Genomic DNA, 15,940 nt, shown 5'->3' with positions numbered 1-15,940 from the left:
CATTGCCAGCACTGGGGGCAGGGGTTAGCTTCAGTCCTGTGCTTCTCCCAGCTTCAGCCCTCCAGGGGGACTCTAGGGCTCAGGGCACCAGGTTTCAGCTGCACAGCCCCAATGCCCCCCACAAAGGACCTGTGGACCCACATGGGAGCACAGACTCCTAGGTGAGAACTGCTGTTTTATGATATATTCAGGTCACATTTTCAGGCTTTTCTTTGCAAACATGAGCTCTATGAGCATATTTTATTTTTTAATGAAAAGTGAGATTCCAGGAATGGAAGATTTCATAGAAATACTAAATTTAGCAAGACTCCTGATAAAATCATAGGAACCGGCAACTAACAGTTGGACACCAGAAATGTTTGCTTTTGTTTAAAAGTGGATGGTCTTTTGCATATTGCTTCATGGGAAAGACAAAGGCCTGGCAAGGGGGCTGCAAGCACTGATGGTCAGCCCAGACACTGACATATAGATGCATCTCTTAATATATGGGGACAACTGACTTACATCCACTGAAATAGAAGCAGGACTTTACCAAATGCATTAGTTATGAATAGCTGTTGTAGTATCTGTGGCTACAGAAGGTGTCCCTAAACTTTGAGTGCCAGAATTTGGGGCTGGGTGAATGGAGATGTATCACTCAATAAATTGTCTTGTTCTGTTCATTCCTCAAGAACCCTCTGGCACTGGCTCCTCTCAGACGACAGGACAGTGAACAAGATGGATGATTGGCCTGACCCAGAATAGCCATTCTTACATTCTTACTTTCCATTCCTTATAGCAAACCTGTAAGGAAATTTAAATGGAAATAAAAGTTTAAAAAAGCATAAAAATGTCATGTAAATGGCTCTTTTCTGTAACCAAGGGGAAAAGATTTCTCCATATAAAGGTCTCTTCCAATGAAAAAAATAAGACTACAGAATTTACAAGGTCATAATCTTGTAATCAAAGTATTTATTGCGGAAGCCAGTCTAATCCCACATATAAAATAAGAACGCTATATACATTTAAAGAATGCAAACTTTCATCTGGAAAAGTGCAGCTGCATAATGGGATCCAATGTTGAAATTTAATAAAAAATAATGAAGAAAAATTAGAAATTGTGTGGCTTATACCGATTCATTGTTTTAAACCATGACATTTATAAGCACCTTAAAGTAGATTAGATTAATTATATTGCAACATGGGGGGGGCTGAATTTAGTGTGGTCTTAAATATTTATTTTTCAATTACAAGGCAGAACTGACTCAAAGATTTCATGTGCTGAGCCGGCCAGTAAAAGCAATTAAAACTTGAAATGTTTTGTAAACATACACAAATGCTGACCTCCTCATTCTTCTCAACCTCTTTTTTCTCTTTTCTCTCTTTCCCACAGACTACAATTATTAGATTTTGTCAAATCAACTTTGATGATAGAGAAACAGTCAGCTTCCTATTATAAAATGTACACACCCTTTCTCATGTCCTAGTATTTTCTATACATACTATTGCTGCTATTTGACATTCATTTGGCACTTTTCAGATCACCAAACATATCCCATATTGAAATACCGCAGCCAGAGGGCTCATGAGAAATAGTGGAAGGTGGAATGCAGGGAGAAGAGCACAAGAGGTTATCTAGTATCCACATGCACCATAAAGATCCCTGTTTTTAAGGTTGAATTTAAAAAAAAGTGAGGCCGAGTAGTCCTGGTCAAAAAAAGAGATGGAGAGAGACCTCAGAAAAATGTAGTGGGAAGATGGGTAGGCTTGTGGTTCACACTCTGTACTGGGACTCAGAAGACTTTGGTCCAATGGTTATAAACTTCCTGTATGATTTTGTGCTACTTGCTTATCTTTTCAGCACTTCACCTGTAAAACTGTCACAGTATGTTCCTTCCTTTTATGACACTAACTCTACAAACACTTGAGAAGTATTCAGATACCATGGTGATGAGTGCTGTATAAATACTTAAATATGTAAAAAGGTAGAGGTAGGGGAGAAAGAAAACATAGATAGGACAGTTTATGGAATGGTCCATATCATATTATCATCACAGGAAAGCAAGAAAGTCTGTACAGAAACAGGAATGCCAGAATAATTTGTCTAGAGGGGGTGCTGACAGCCACTTGAACCAAACTATAAATAATGGAAAGCCCTTCAAGCCAGCGGGTGCAGCAGCACTTCCAGCACCCTTACTTCCAGCACCTATGCACAGAAGATGTTGTCCTTGAAAAGCTACACATTTCTAATTTGCTAAATAAGAACAATTCCTCTAGTTTTGCTAATATTTTACATGAGCAGGAAATTATTTCCAATAGATGGCTATGGTACACATTCACAAATTCCTCCCTTGAGCTGTGTACAAACAGGAAATGACCTCATGCAAACCCTCTTCTTTGGTTTCATTTGGATGGGGGTCATACTTCCCAAATATTTATTTGAGCCTGGGGTTCTGAATGGACCAAAAGCAAAAAAGCACAACTCAGCCCAATTCACAGTTTTACATATTTTCAGATTATGTAAATAATGTAAACCAATTATCTGTGCATGTCTCCTATAACCACAAAGCAGCCCACAGGCACTCAAGAGATGTGTTTTGCCTGGCCCAAGTTTTGAATTTGTAATGAAGCATAACACTAAATTGCTATCCTGGGGGCTGTTATAAACTTTCCTGCAATTCTAATCACAAGGAGCCAATACTGGGGGAATAAGAAAGAGCAGCTGATGGCAGGGAAGCTAAACTGTAGTGGAGGAGCCACATGCCCCTCTTTGTACTGTTAAAGTTGGGCTGGAGGAGCTTCCCCACTCCTTGGTTTGTGTCCCCCCCCTCCAGTCTCCACCTACCAGACAGGGGTGGTGCAGTAGGGGCTTCTGCCAAGGGGGAAGGGGGCCCAGAGGCTCACTGGGTGCCTCCTGCAGAGCTAAAGGCCTAAACCCTGGCAGCTGTGCCTTGGCTCATAAGTACCTGAAGCTTGTTCCTTGTATGAGTTCCCAGGGTCAGTGAGTTTGTACTGCTGCCACCTGGAAACCCTGGCACCAAATAAAAGAAAGAAACCGCAAAAACAGGCGTATTCAAAGTCACTCCTTCCTCCCCCTCTCCTTTTCACCTGGAAACCTCGCACCAGCTCCTGCTCCGAGGGTACATGGCCCCCGGACCTGACCACTATCGGACTCCTCAGAATAGAGTCCAAAACGCCTTCATGTGCCTGATTTCGGAATTCCTTCATCCCCCCCATTGTTATGTCCTCTCCAGCACTCAGGCGCCGGAAGGGCGCTGGGGGTGAGGGGACCGAGGCACAGGATACAGGCCCCCATGCGAAGGGCCCCCGCCCGCAGCAGGCAAGCAGCAATCCCCGGCAGTGCTGCGCCCCCTGCCGCCCGGCGCAGGAGAGGCGGGGGCAGGGGAGGGGAAGCGCCCGCACCGGGGTTTCACTTCTCCGACGGCCCCCACCTTGCGCCATCCGCCCTGGGACACGCAGCGTCCGCGGGCCAGCCCACAGCCCCGCCGGGCGGCGCAGGCACCTGGCCGAGGGGAGCGGCTCTGAACTCCGCACCTCCGCGCGGCGGGTGCAGCAGCTGAATCACCGCCTGTGATTCAGCCTCAAGCCCTCCCCGTCTGCTCCGCTGCTCCCCCGGCCGGCTATAAAGAGGATCCCGCCACTTCCTGGGCAGACTCTGCTCTGGCCGTCGCCTCGGGTACCTGCCACGCAGCGCGAGTAATGGCGAGCGCCTTGGACGCCTTAGCCGCAGCCTGGAGCCGGGCGCTGCTCTGGGGCGCGCTGCTCTCCCAGCTGGGCTACTGCACAGGTGAGTGTCGCTGCTCCGGCTGCCTGCCCAGAGCCACCAGCTTGTGCCGCGCCCGGCGGTGGACAGCGCCCCATGCCCAGCGGTGCGTAAGCCGCTTCCACAGCCCAGCCTGCCTGTCCCGGGCCAGCCTGAAGTGCGGGGGGGCTGCCGGCCACAGGGGGACGGGGTGCCGAGACGGGTGGGACACACCAATGCTTCCCTGGGGCTGCTGTGGCTGTGAAGACTGGAGGATAGCGTCCGGCATGAGCCTGGGGATGCGGCCAGAGAGATTTCCAGGGTCAGACCCCACAGCCAAGAACGTGGCTGCGCAGTGTGCCCTGCACGTGGACTCCGGAGGCCCTGCCTGGCTTGGCTTTTGCACCTGGCAAGTTCAATGGCCATAAACCACACACAGTTCTTCTGCAGCTGGAGGGGGCCAGAAGTGCACAAATGTGCCAAACCTCAGAGGCCCTGTTAGTCTGTATCTGCAAAAACAAGGAGTCCTGTGGCACCTTATAGACGAACAGATAGTTTGGAGCACAAGCGTCTATGGGCAAAGACCCACTGCATCAGATGCATCCGACTGGTGTGTCAGAACTCCCATGTGACCTCAGCCGGCCTGTTCTATGGGACATAGGAGCTGTGGGTTTGGCAGCAGATGCCACAAATGGATCCCGTAGCTTCATGAAACACCAGTGAACTTAACAAGGCTCTGCTGAAATCTGTACTGATCCCAGTGGAGCCCAGGAGAGCACTAGGGTTTGCACAGTCCCCTTTCCAGGAAGTGCCCCATATTTTTCTCCCTTTAGTACAGTTTTAATTTCAAAATTAAAATTCAGCTTTAGGGTTGTTTATAAGAACATTAGAGGGTGATGTTAATATATTTTAAATGGTTCAAAGAGAAGAAAAGACAGGTAATAAATTTATTAATTATTATGTACTGGTTACAGACCAACATCTTACTGGTATTATTTGGCATCTCTTTTCAATACCTCCAATTTTGATACTTCTCATTTTTGGCTCTATTTTTTTTAAAGCATATCAAGTGGGTGATAGTCATAGAGTGTGATTATTCATACAAGGAAATAAATTATAAAAATAAAGAAACTACTATTTCCATTTTATTGTGGAGTGTATGACTTCTTAATGCACTACCCCCCCCCCGCTTTGGCTACTGTATGTTTTTCACATACTTCTAGTCCAATTTGTGATTGGAAATGGTTGAAATTTAATACTAAACAGTAAAATGTGCACTTTTATCTACTAATTTTTATTTATGTATAGAACAATACAAACATGCTTACATAAACATAATTATTTAATTTACTGACTAACCACTTTTTATAGATGAAATTATGCATTTATTTTGGTGTGCAGTTTGCCTGAGTTTGCTTTAAAAAAAAAAAAAAGTCAATAAGATATATAATTACTACAGTTAAGAATTTATCTGAATAAGGATCAGGAAACTGTTACTGGATTCTACACTATAGTTATATGGATTTTAGCTATACTGTATATGATATATGAATGTCAGATAGAATGCAAAATATTACATACCCTTCAAGTCTTTTCAAACTCATTATAAAACATTTGTGTTTGCTTAAACAGCAGAAACACTACGAGCAAGCAAAATTTTGAACTGTTCCTAGATGTATCCAGTAGTCTTTCTGCCCATATGATTTGGGGGCAAGAGGAAACAACTATGCTAAATTACATAAGTTTTAGATCACTAAGTGGGAGGAGAGGAACTGTCTTCCCACATACAGGAGTAAAAAAAAAAAAAAAATGAGTAAGATTTCTGTGATTTTTCCCCCCCCCCCCCCCACAAACCACTATACTGTATATGCATAAAAAAATCTCACATCTGCTAAATAGGGAATGCAATAAATGTATCAGAAAGGTAGCCGTGTTAGCCTGTAGCTTCAAGAACAAGAAGCAGTCTTGTGGTACCTTATAGACGAACAGATATTTTGGAGCATAAGCTTTCGTGGGCAAAGACCCGCTTCACCAGATGCATGAGTGAGGGGGGTGGTTTCAGAGGGGTATTTAAAGAATGGGGTCCCGCTAAAAGGGAGGGCCAGAGCGGACAAGGTCTATTTAGCAAGGTGGAAATGGCCCATTATCAAAAGAGGAAAAAACAAGTCAGATCAGACAGAGATATGAGCCATTGTCAGAGTCTAATGGGAAGATATTAACACTCAGGGCAGAGAAGCTGTTTTTGTAAGCTGCAAGCCGCTCCCAGTCTCTGTTTAATCCTTGGTTAATGGAGCCAAATTTGGAGTGGCTCTAGGTGGCTCTAGGCCTGGAGCCAGTCCATGCAATGGTCCTCGCTGCCAATGCTGCTCACTTATCTACACCAGTGACATCGTCACAGGACCTAACATCAACCATACCATCAGGGCTCCTTTACCTGCACATCTACTAATATAGTATATGCCATCATGTGCCAGCAATGCCCCACTGCAATTTACATTGGCCACACTGGACTGTCTCTCCATAAAAGAATAAATGGACATAAATCAGACATCAGGAACGGTAATGTACAGAAGCCTGTGGGGGAACACTTCAATCTCCCTGGACACTCAGTAGCAGCCTGAAACTAAGAAATTTCAAAAATCAAATGGAGAGAGAAATCTCTGAGCTGCAGTTTATGTGCAAATTTGACTCCATTAATCAAGGATTAAACAGAGACTGGGAGTGGCTCGCAGCTTACAAAAACAGCTTCTCTGCCCTACGTGTTAATATCTCCCCATTAGACTCTGACAATGGCTCATGTTCCCCTGTGTGATCTGACTTGTTTTTTCCTCTTTTGATACGTATTATTGATAATGGGCCATTTCCACCTTGCTGAATAGACCTTGTTAGCTCTGGCCCTCCCATTTACTGGGATCCCATTCTTTTAAATACCCCCCACTCATGCACCTGATGAAGTGGGTCTTTGCCCATGAAGGCTTCTGCTCCAAAATATTTGTTAGTCTATAAGGTGCCACAAGACTTTTCGTTGCAATAAATCTGGAGTCACGCTGTTGGGAGTTCATCACATTTTTCTTTCTTTTTGTCTTTAAAGGTAATTCAGAGCTGCCAACAGCAGTTAATATAACTTGGTCATCAATCAACTTCAAAACAATATTGCAGTGGCAACCCAAGCCAACCAACTATGTCTATACAGTAGCAATATCTGGGTAAGTTTAATATGATTGTAAGTATGAGTTTCCGATGTACCCATGCCCTTCTGTCCATGCTCACTGGATTGTAATGAATGGCAATAATAAAAAGACATTTGAGATTGAGGCAGAAAACAGTATAGTCATGGCAGAATGTTTGCATGTCTTGAATATAATGCACAGAATCCAAATCAATGCTTATGAGAAAGTTGTGGTCTCTACTTTGAGTTCTGATTGCTTCCAGATGCAGGTGTACCTTTTTCTGGGGTCTGATTCAGCACATTCTAGAAGTAAAATGTGTGGATCTAGACGTGACTCTGGGGTTTCAGTACAGGTCACATGATACTGGAAAATCTTTGTACCCATTTACAACCCCTTCACAAAGACTAGGTAGAATGTGACCCTCTACATTAAAAAAAATCAGTTTTCAATCTGCCAAAACAGTTCCCTCTTTTTAATGTTGAGAAAGCAACTGCAGACATAGATATGATTAATTTTATTCTAATTTAATGATTAATGCATTAGTAAAGTGGATCAGTGTTATTTAGACTTGCTGAATAACCTTAAAATAATCTCTCCATCTAATTGCATGGATTTTCCTCAATTCATGGTTCACAGAATTAATGTTAGAGTTCTTAAAAACACTGGACTAATAGGAAACAAGCACATCTTGAGTACCTAATTTTATTTTAATTACAATATTCTGTTGATGAATATGAAACCTTTACTGTGCACACAGTCTATGAATTATGAAGGCAATGACTGAACATGCCTGAAAGAGACTACATTATTAACTGTCTGCACACTAGACTTCTGGAAAGCATTGTATTGTAACAGTTTCTGGCATGTGCCAGTGTCTACAACTGGAGGCTAACCTTCATGAGTAAAGGGTGAAATATGCCATAACTCTTCTGTGATGATTTTTCTCTGTGAGCACTGGGTGAGAGGTTAAATGTACTCTGTCATGTTCCTTATACAGCATTTTAAAATTTAATAAAGCCAACTGTTTAAGCAAAAGGACGTAATAGTGCAGTGATTTTTTCAAACTGAGGGTCACAGACTGTTAAGATTTCTAAAGTAGGTGCACATACCTCCATTTGAAATTTTTAAGAGTCCCCAAAGAGTATTCCCTCTAATTTTTCTGTCCATGTGCAGAATAAATGTTATATGCACTGACGTGCATATGTGCACCACCTGTAAAAATACATGATGCCCACTGTGGGCACTCTGCTAATCAGCTGGGCGACAACTGAATCTCTCCTGGGTGGCCGCCCATTCCCTCTACTTACAGGGAACACTGTCCACAAACGGAAGAGGTTGAATACTACTGGCATAATGCAACACAAGGGCCCAAACCTACCAACACAAATGGACAAAGGTCCCAATCCTGCACTTCAATCCAGACACATTCACTGCTGCAACCACACCATCTATCTTAGTGGTACTCCATATAAGTACAGCAGTCTGCTCATTTAACTTGCAATGCAAGAGCCAGACATTATGGAACCCCAATAGATTTCTATTTTTATCTTTAGGTACCTAACTTTTGTCCTTTTTAATTTTATTTGGATCTTATAGGAACAAATTCTCTTTGTATGTAATTTAACAGAATCGATATGATTATTAATCTGATCATTTGTGCGAGTAAGGCAAGCAGGATTTGGTCCTAATTCAAGAACAAGTCTCTTAAATTTTCTTGAATGTAGGTTCACAAGCAGAAGAGTCCTTAAAATACTTAATTTCAATTAATGATTCACCAGAAAGCTAAAACTTCTAAAAGGATGGAAGCTTTGAAAGACCTACTACACAAAGAAATTTTAAATAAACATTACTTTCAAAGAATATATGTCAAGTGTGTGGGCTGTAGTTTAGTTTCTAAACTGTAGAGATAGCTGTATGATGGGATTTGTAAATATAAGTATTTGTAGATTTCCGCAGCTGTGCTAATAAATACATTACTCTTCTTAGCACAAGCATTTTGTATTTTCAAACCTTGGAGCCTAATTTTTACAAATTACGTACATAAATTAACACTCCAAAGATTTTTTAAAAAAAAGGCTATGTCTACACTAGCCCCAAACTTCGAAATGGCCATGTAAATGGCCATTTAGAAGTTTACTAATGAAACACTGAAATACATATTCAGCGCCTCATTAGCATGCGGGCAGCCGTGGCACTTCGAAGTAGGCGGGGTCCTTTCGAAAAGGGGCCCCGTTGGGACGAGCCACGCGGCAGCGAGCCGCATCAATTTTGAAGTCCCCTTATTCCTGTGAGCAGATGGGAATAAGGGGACTTTGAAGTAGGCGGGATCCTTTCGAAAAGGAGCCCCGTCGGGACGAGCCGCGCAGTGGCGAGCTGCGTCAATTTCGAAGTGCCGCAGCCACCCACATGCTAACGAGGTGCTGAATATGTACTTCAGCGCTTCATTAGTAAACTTCGAAATGGCCATTTACGTGGCCATTTCGAAGTTTGGGGCTAGTGTAGATATGGCCAAATTGTTTGTGCTAAGAATAATTGCGTGCACAGGAAAGGTGGTTTTTGGTGGGCAGAGGCCAGAGGGTGGCTAGTATGTCCTCTTTAAAGATAACCTAACTTTAAAAGTATATGTCCTTTTTTGATTCCTTACTGTGGATTTAAAAAGCCCTGAAACATGGATTGGCTATTTTTCCTGTTTCTGAAGATAAAATATCTTCCCTGTCTCTTCTCAAGGACTCTATAAACCACTCGGAAAGCAATGGAATTGCAACATCGCAAGAAACTTAAATTTGAACAAACTCCAATTTAACTAAAAATTATGACGAACACACATGCACTTCTGTCATTTCAACTCAACTACATGGAAGCCCTGATACTTATTTCTGATTCTCCAGCAAAAATAAAGGAGACCACATTTGATATTTTCTGTTTTTAAATAGTAAACGAAACACACAAGCTTATTTTTTTTGCTCCTTTTGATATAATTAAGAAGCAAAGAGGGATGTTTTCTCCCTGTTTGCAAATATTTTTTAATAAAAATATGCTTGTTTTAATTTATGAAAAAATAAATGAACTGCACCCTTCTCTTTGCCATTTAGACATCCATAGAAGCTTGACATTTTTGCAGATGGGACCTTCCTAAAGGACACCCCCCCCAGTTTTCGAAAGCCCTTCTTCCGATCACCAGATAGGAAGAAGGGCTTTCAAAAACCAGGGGGGGTCCTTTCGGAAGGTCCTGTCTCCACGGGTGGCGAGCGACTCCAAAAGCTGCACTTTCGAATTGCCGCAGCTGCCATTAGGCTAATGAGGCGTTGCATATTCATTGCAGCACCTCATTAGCATCTTTCGAACCTGCTCATTAACATGCCCCTTTCAAAAGGAAGGGGAACATGTAGACCCAGCCTCAGAGTTAAATGTTAGTTGCTTAATTCAATTTTTCAAACTTTGAATTTAGCACGTTTGCCTGGTATGGTTTAGTCTCCTCAATTTCACAGACTAGGGTATACAGGTACAAGCATTATGTATTTAGAAGAAATTGTAAAAATTGTGGACTTTGATGGTTACTGAGAACTATTATATCCTAGGCATTATAGAAGACATGCCTGAACATATATGCATATGCATGAAACTTTGGAAAGTGTTTTATCAATATTTCATTTTTGGTTCCTTTCAGTATCAACTCAAACTGGGAAAAAGTGTGCATCTACACAAAAGAAACAGAGTGTGATGTTAGTGACAAAATGAAGAACGTAAAAGACACCTATACTGCACATATAGTGTCTGAAATGCTTACAAGAACAGACAACTTTGAAGAGCCACCTTATGCAATCTCCCCAAAATTCACACCGTACAATCAGAGTAAGTAGGATTGCCTGGTAATAGTCTGTTTATATCACGTCACTTTTTTGTGTCACCACCACTGATTCAATGGGTTTTGGATTGAGCATAGAGGTATTTTTAGGTTCTTATTCTTGTCATTGTGGCGCTTGACCATCTTCTAGCTATCCCTGAAATCTCACTCCATTGATTTGCACCACTTATCCTTAACATAGGATTTAAGTGGTGCCTAGAACTTTGTGTGAATGCCGTGCACTGGGTTGAAATGTTATTACTAGGCATAGACTGTGCCGGTCACTGTGTGACACCAGCACCGTGTTTAAACCTGGCAAAAGTAGAATATGTTTAGGGGACTTTTGGCTTGGTTTGTCTGTGGGTGAGGTGGGTTGTTTTGTTTTGTTTTTAAAGGTGGAAGTGGGGAATGATGTGTGAAGAAGATACTACCAATAATTTTCTTCCTAAGCCTGGAATTAATTCTAAAAACTGTTTTTGTATGTGTGTTAGCTACAATCGGAAGACCAAAGATTCAAACTTTTGAACAAACTGACTCCACGCTGAAAGTGGCCATTGAAGATCCACTTACACCTTATGTATTTCCCAATAAGACCTTTAAAAGTATCAGAGATATCTTTGAAAATGACTTGGAATATACACTCTATTATTGGAAAGATGGAAGTACAGGAAAGGTAAATTCTTATTTTCAACTTCCTATACCTGTAATTTTGCATTTTCTATAGTTACAAACCTTCTGCTATTAAGATCTAAAACTTTTACAAAAAATGTCTTCCTGAAGAAAGTGTCATTGTTTCCTTTATACATAGAAAGAGGCAACAACAAAAAGTAATCGTTTTGAAATAAGAATTGACAAAGGAAAGAACTACTGCTTTGAGGTACGGGCAACTGTTCTGTCTCGCATGGAGAACCACGAAGATCAAAAAAGCATGATGAAATGTACCAATCATCACAGAGAGATTTTGGATGGTATGTACCTGGTGAAACAAGTAAATAGACTATTTGTCTTGCTGTCTCTTGCATCCCAACAATTTTTTTTTTTAATTCTCTGTATAAAGCACTGAGGTATATAAGTTTCATTAATTCCCAAAGAAATAGCGTCCTGTTTAAATTACTTAGGGCTCCATTTCCTCTCCCATGTGGAAAACCCAAAAGAAGAACTCTTGATGAGGTAATCATCAGTGAGGTTTCTACCATATAACAAAATTGCCAACAAGCTCTAGTAAGAGCAAGTTAGGCTAACATTCAGTGCTTCTGAACATTCCACCTTTGTCCACCATCTACCATTACCTATTCACTTAAAGATGTTCTTCCTCTTTAGTGGGCCTGCACTGACAACTTTTCACCAAGCTTCTGAATTTATTGTAGACCTTCATTGGATCTATTTCCTCCTTCCCTTTTCCTCCCTTTGACAAATGCTATTTTTCTTATAATGAAAGTTTCCCAACTAATGGCCCAATTGTGAGTGTTTGCATGATGGAGCCTTTAGATATGCATGACAACAAACTATGTAAGACTTAAAATCACTAAGGAGTGGTGCACACATGACTGAGGCGACCTCCTGTTTGTTTTTTTTTGTTGTGCTCTCGCCATTTTCTCTAGTGCCAGTGATCATTTAAAGTTTATTGTCCTTCAAGTTGTAGCACCCATAACCTTAAAGATCAGGGCTGTCAAGCAATTAAAAAAGTAATTGCAATCAATCACACTGTTAAGCAATAATGGAAATCCCATTATTTTAAATCTTTTTGGATGTTTTCTACATTTTCCAATACATTGATTTAATTACTCCACAGAATAAAAAGTCTAAGTGTATACTTTACATTTTAATGGAAAATATTTGCACTGTAAAGATCATTTTTAATTAGTCTCATACAAGTACTGTAATGCAAAGTCTTTACCACAAAAGTTGAACTTAGAATTATAAAACCATATAAAACTTTAGCGCTGGTAAGCCCACTCAGTCCTAACTTCTTGTTAAGCAAGTTTGGTTACAATTTACAGAAGATAATACTGCCTGCATCTTGTTGATAATGTCACCTGAAAGTGAGAACATAGCACTGTTGTAGCTGCCATTGTAAAATATTTACTTGCCAGATGCGTATGCTTCAGCCACCATTTCAGAGAACATGCATCTATGCTGATGATGGGTTCTGCTGGATCATGATCCAAACCAGTGTGGACGGGTGCATGTTCATTTTTATCATCTCAATCAGATGCCACCAGCATAACTTTTTTTTTTTTTTTTGGTGACTCAGGTTCTGTAGTTTCCACATTAGACTCTTGCTCTTTTAAGACTTCTGAAAGCATATGCCACATCTCAGCCCTCTTAGATTTCAGATGGCACTTCCAATTGTTAAACCCTGGTGGAATACTGTTGCCATTGTTAGAAATTGCCCATTTGGCCTTTTGTGTTTTGACAAATCTGCTGTGAAATCATTCTTAAAACAAATGTGCTGGGTCATCATCCAAGACTCCTATAACATGAAGCATATGGCAGAATGCAGGTAAAACAGAGCAGGAGGCATACAGTTCACCCTCAAGGAGTTCAGTAACAGTTTTAATTTTTTTTTTTAATTTTTTTTGAGTATCACAAGCATGGAAGTATGTCCTCTGGCATGGTGGCTAAAGCAAGAAGGGGCATACAAATGTTTGCGATATTCAGCAGTAAATACCTTGCAACTCCATCTAAAGTGCCACTTGAACACCTATTCTTACTTTCTGGTGACATTATAAATAAAAAGCAGGCAGCAGTAGCTCCCATTACTGTTAACAAACTCGTTTGTCTTAATGATAGGCAGAAAAAGAAATAGGACTTAGCAGACTTGTAGGAGCTAAAGTTTTACTTTGTTTTCGAGTGGTTGTGTAACTAAAGTCTATTTCATGAATTACCCTTTCACAGTAAAGAGACTACACTTATGTAATTAAATAGAAGGTGAACACTGTACATTTTATTGAAACAGTAGAAAAAGATCTACATTATTGAATACATTTCAGTTGGTATTGTTTAGCACTGTGATTAATCGTAATTAATTCTTAATCATTTTTTGTTAATCACATTAACTGATTAATCAACAACCCTTTTAAAGATGTTTTCCCCAAATGATGTACATTAAATATGTGTCCAATCATGCAAATATATGTCTTTATCAAATAATTAAGAAATCAATGAAGGACTGGCACAGGGAAGAAGACTTTTTTTTTTCCATTATGCCCTTGATTATAGCATATGTAAGTGACCTGTGAACCAGTCAGTCCAGCCTTAACAGAAATACAGAAATGGCATGAGAGAGTAGGAAAGACCCTGCATTTAAGAGCTGTACATCCACCCAAAATCCAAAAATAAAACATTTCAACAAGACAGAATTTTCAAGTCAAAATATGAGCTCTGTCCTAATCTGAGGAAGTGGGTCTTACCCACAAAAGCCCCTTACATAATAAATAAAATTGTTAGTCTTTAAGGTGCTACAGGACTGCTTGCTTTATTTTGGTTTTGGCAGTTTAAAACCCTAGAATAAGTTCTGTTAAGATGTACAAAACTGAGTGTCACATAGGAAGGGACTGGCTTGATGGAGTCCTAAATGGTCTTGCCACCTCATGAGAGAGATTCAATACCTTTGTAAGATTGAAACATGTTAGTTATGATCACTATATATAAAACAATATGTATTGATGAGCTATTAATTCTTTGCTTGCTTTTTTTTCTCTCCCACCTCTCTCCCCCAAACAGAGTATGGAATCGAAGTATTTATTATCATAGCAGCTGCTGCCATTGTAATCCTCCTTACAATTATTGTTTTATCTGTGACCCTGTGTAAATGCAAGAAAACAAAAACTGCAAAGGAAAAAGAAACCATGCCACTTAATGATGATTAAGAAAAAAACACAATGGGCGCGCCTACACTAGAAACTAACTTCGAAGTTAACTTAGAAGTTAGGCACTACCTCGATGTAGCCAGGAGAGAGTCTACACACGTTTTCCCTTACTCTGAAGTTACCTTCGAAGTAGGGAGCCCAACTTCCATTCCCGGCAATGGAGTATGTGTAGACGCTGTACTTTGAAGTTGCTTACTTTGAAGTTGTATGTCACAGTAAGCCACTTCAAAGTTATTTTTGTAGTGTAGACACAGTCAATGTCTTTTGTTACAACTTCAAATGTTGCTGCGTACCCAGACAGAAAAGCTTATGGTACTTAATGAGGTGGAAAAAACTACTGTCGCTACATATTAGCCTTTACATAAGTGTAAAGGAACACTTGCTGTTTCTGTGAAACTTTTATTTTTATATATATAATATTTTTAAAGCAAACCTACATTTTAAATCCTGTTTTGTTTTGATTTTAACAATGTTAGTAAACTGATGAAATATGTGTTGATGAAATACTAGCTCACAGATATGAAAACAATACTATTCTTTCTGCACTTTTTTGGATAGATCAATTTTAGACTGGTTCATTCTGTGTACAAGTTGATATAGGTTGGTTTATTCTGTATGTAAATTGATACAGATTACCAAAACTAAATGAATGACTGACTATATGACATCCTAACAAATTCACCTTTGAGGACATGAGTGTACCATATCAAAAACCAACATTCAAAACCATAATGCAACAGATCTAAGCTTCTAACAGACATTTTCAGAAGAGGCACCTGCTAACAACACAGATACGGAATTACCCTTCTAGACTTTTGTCAAGTCCAGCTGCTAAAAGTGATTAACTTGCACTGTTTGCAATCAATTTGAATCAATATGTAACTAATTTCTTGTAAATATTCAATTGGAAATAGAATTTAGCACTTTATACTGATGATTAAACACTTAAGAGATTAATATTTTATTTTTATAAGGTGGGGTATAAATGAACTACTTGGGTGATGTGATATGGAGGTATCTCATACTACTATTTATGTATTTATAATTTTTATAAATTGGAATAATTTTTATATTGGTGATATTTGTATATATTGTGGTAACTTTAATATACTTTCTTACTGAAATAAAGGTGAATGTGGGGGAAAAAAGTAAAGGTTCATTATTGCAGGGTAATGTTAATTCTCAAAGTTAAGCATATATCTAAGAAATATGTGGAGCAGAGCTTGGCATCTTTTAAAAACTTGGACCCCAGATTATTGCTTTGTAATATAGAACATGCAGTCAAGTGATGTAGAACTCTATTGGTTGCATT

General features: G+C 40.1%; 1 protein-coding gene across 1 annotated transcript; it reads left to right on the top strand.

Moving 5' to 3' along the window:
- Positions 1–3,340: 3,340 nt before the first annotated feature.
- On the top strand, positions 3,341–15,720 carry F3 (coagulation factor III, tissue factor). Its single transcript, XM_075002777.1, has 6 exons — positions 3,341–3,787; positions 6,834–6,948; positions 10,580–10,764; positions 11,248–11,429; positions 11,565–11,724; positions 14,483–15,720. The coding sequence occupies exons 1-6, from the start codon at positions 3,700–3,702 to the stop codon at positions 14,626–14,628; spliced, it is 876 nt and encodes a 291-aa protein (XP_074858878.1). The 5' UTR covers positions 3,341–3,699; the 3' UTR covers positions 14,629–15,720.
- The last annotated feature ends 220 nt before the right edge of the window (positions 15,721–15,940 follow it).

This window comes from Carettochelys insculpta, chromosome 9 (genome assembly GCF_033958435.1).
Source record: "Carettochelys insculpta isolate YL-2023 chromosome 9, ASM3395843v1, whole genome shotgun sequence".
Lineage (NCBI taxonomy): Eukaryota > Metazoa > Chordata > Testudines > Carettochelyidae > Carettochelys > Carettochelys insculpta.
Note: the sequence above shows the minus strand (reverse complement) of the source record. Positions and strands in the feature narration are given on the sequence as shown.

Bases quoted from the DNA above. Each gene is read 5' to 3' on its own strand.
- F3 (XM_075002777.1), top strand. From the start codon at position 3,700: ATGGCGAGCGCCTTGGACGCCTTAGCCGCAGCCTGGAGCCGGGCGCTG. The intron at 3,788-6,833 runs GTGAGTGTCGCT...TTGTCTTTAAAG, and splicing joins CCAGCTGGGCTACTGCACAG to GTAATTCAGAGCTGCCAACA. The intron at 6,949-10,579 runs GTAAGTTTAATA...GGTTCCTTTCAG, and splicing joins TATACAGTAGCAATATCTGG to TATCAACTCAAACTGGGAAA.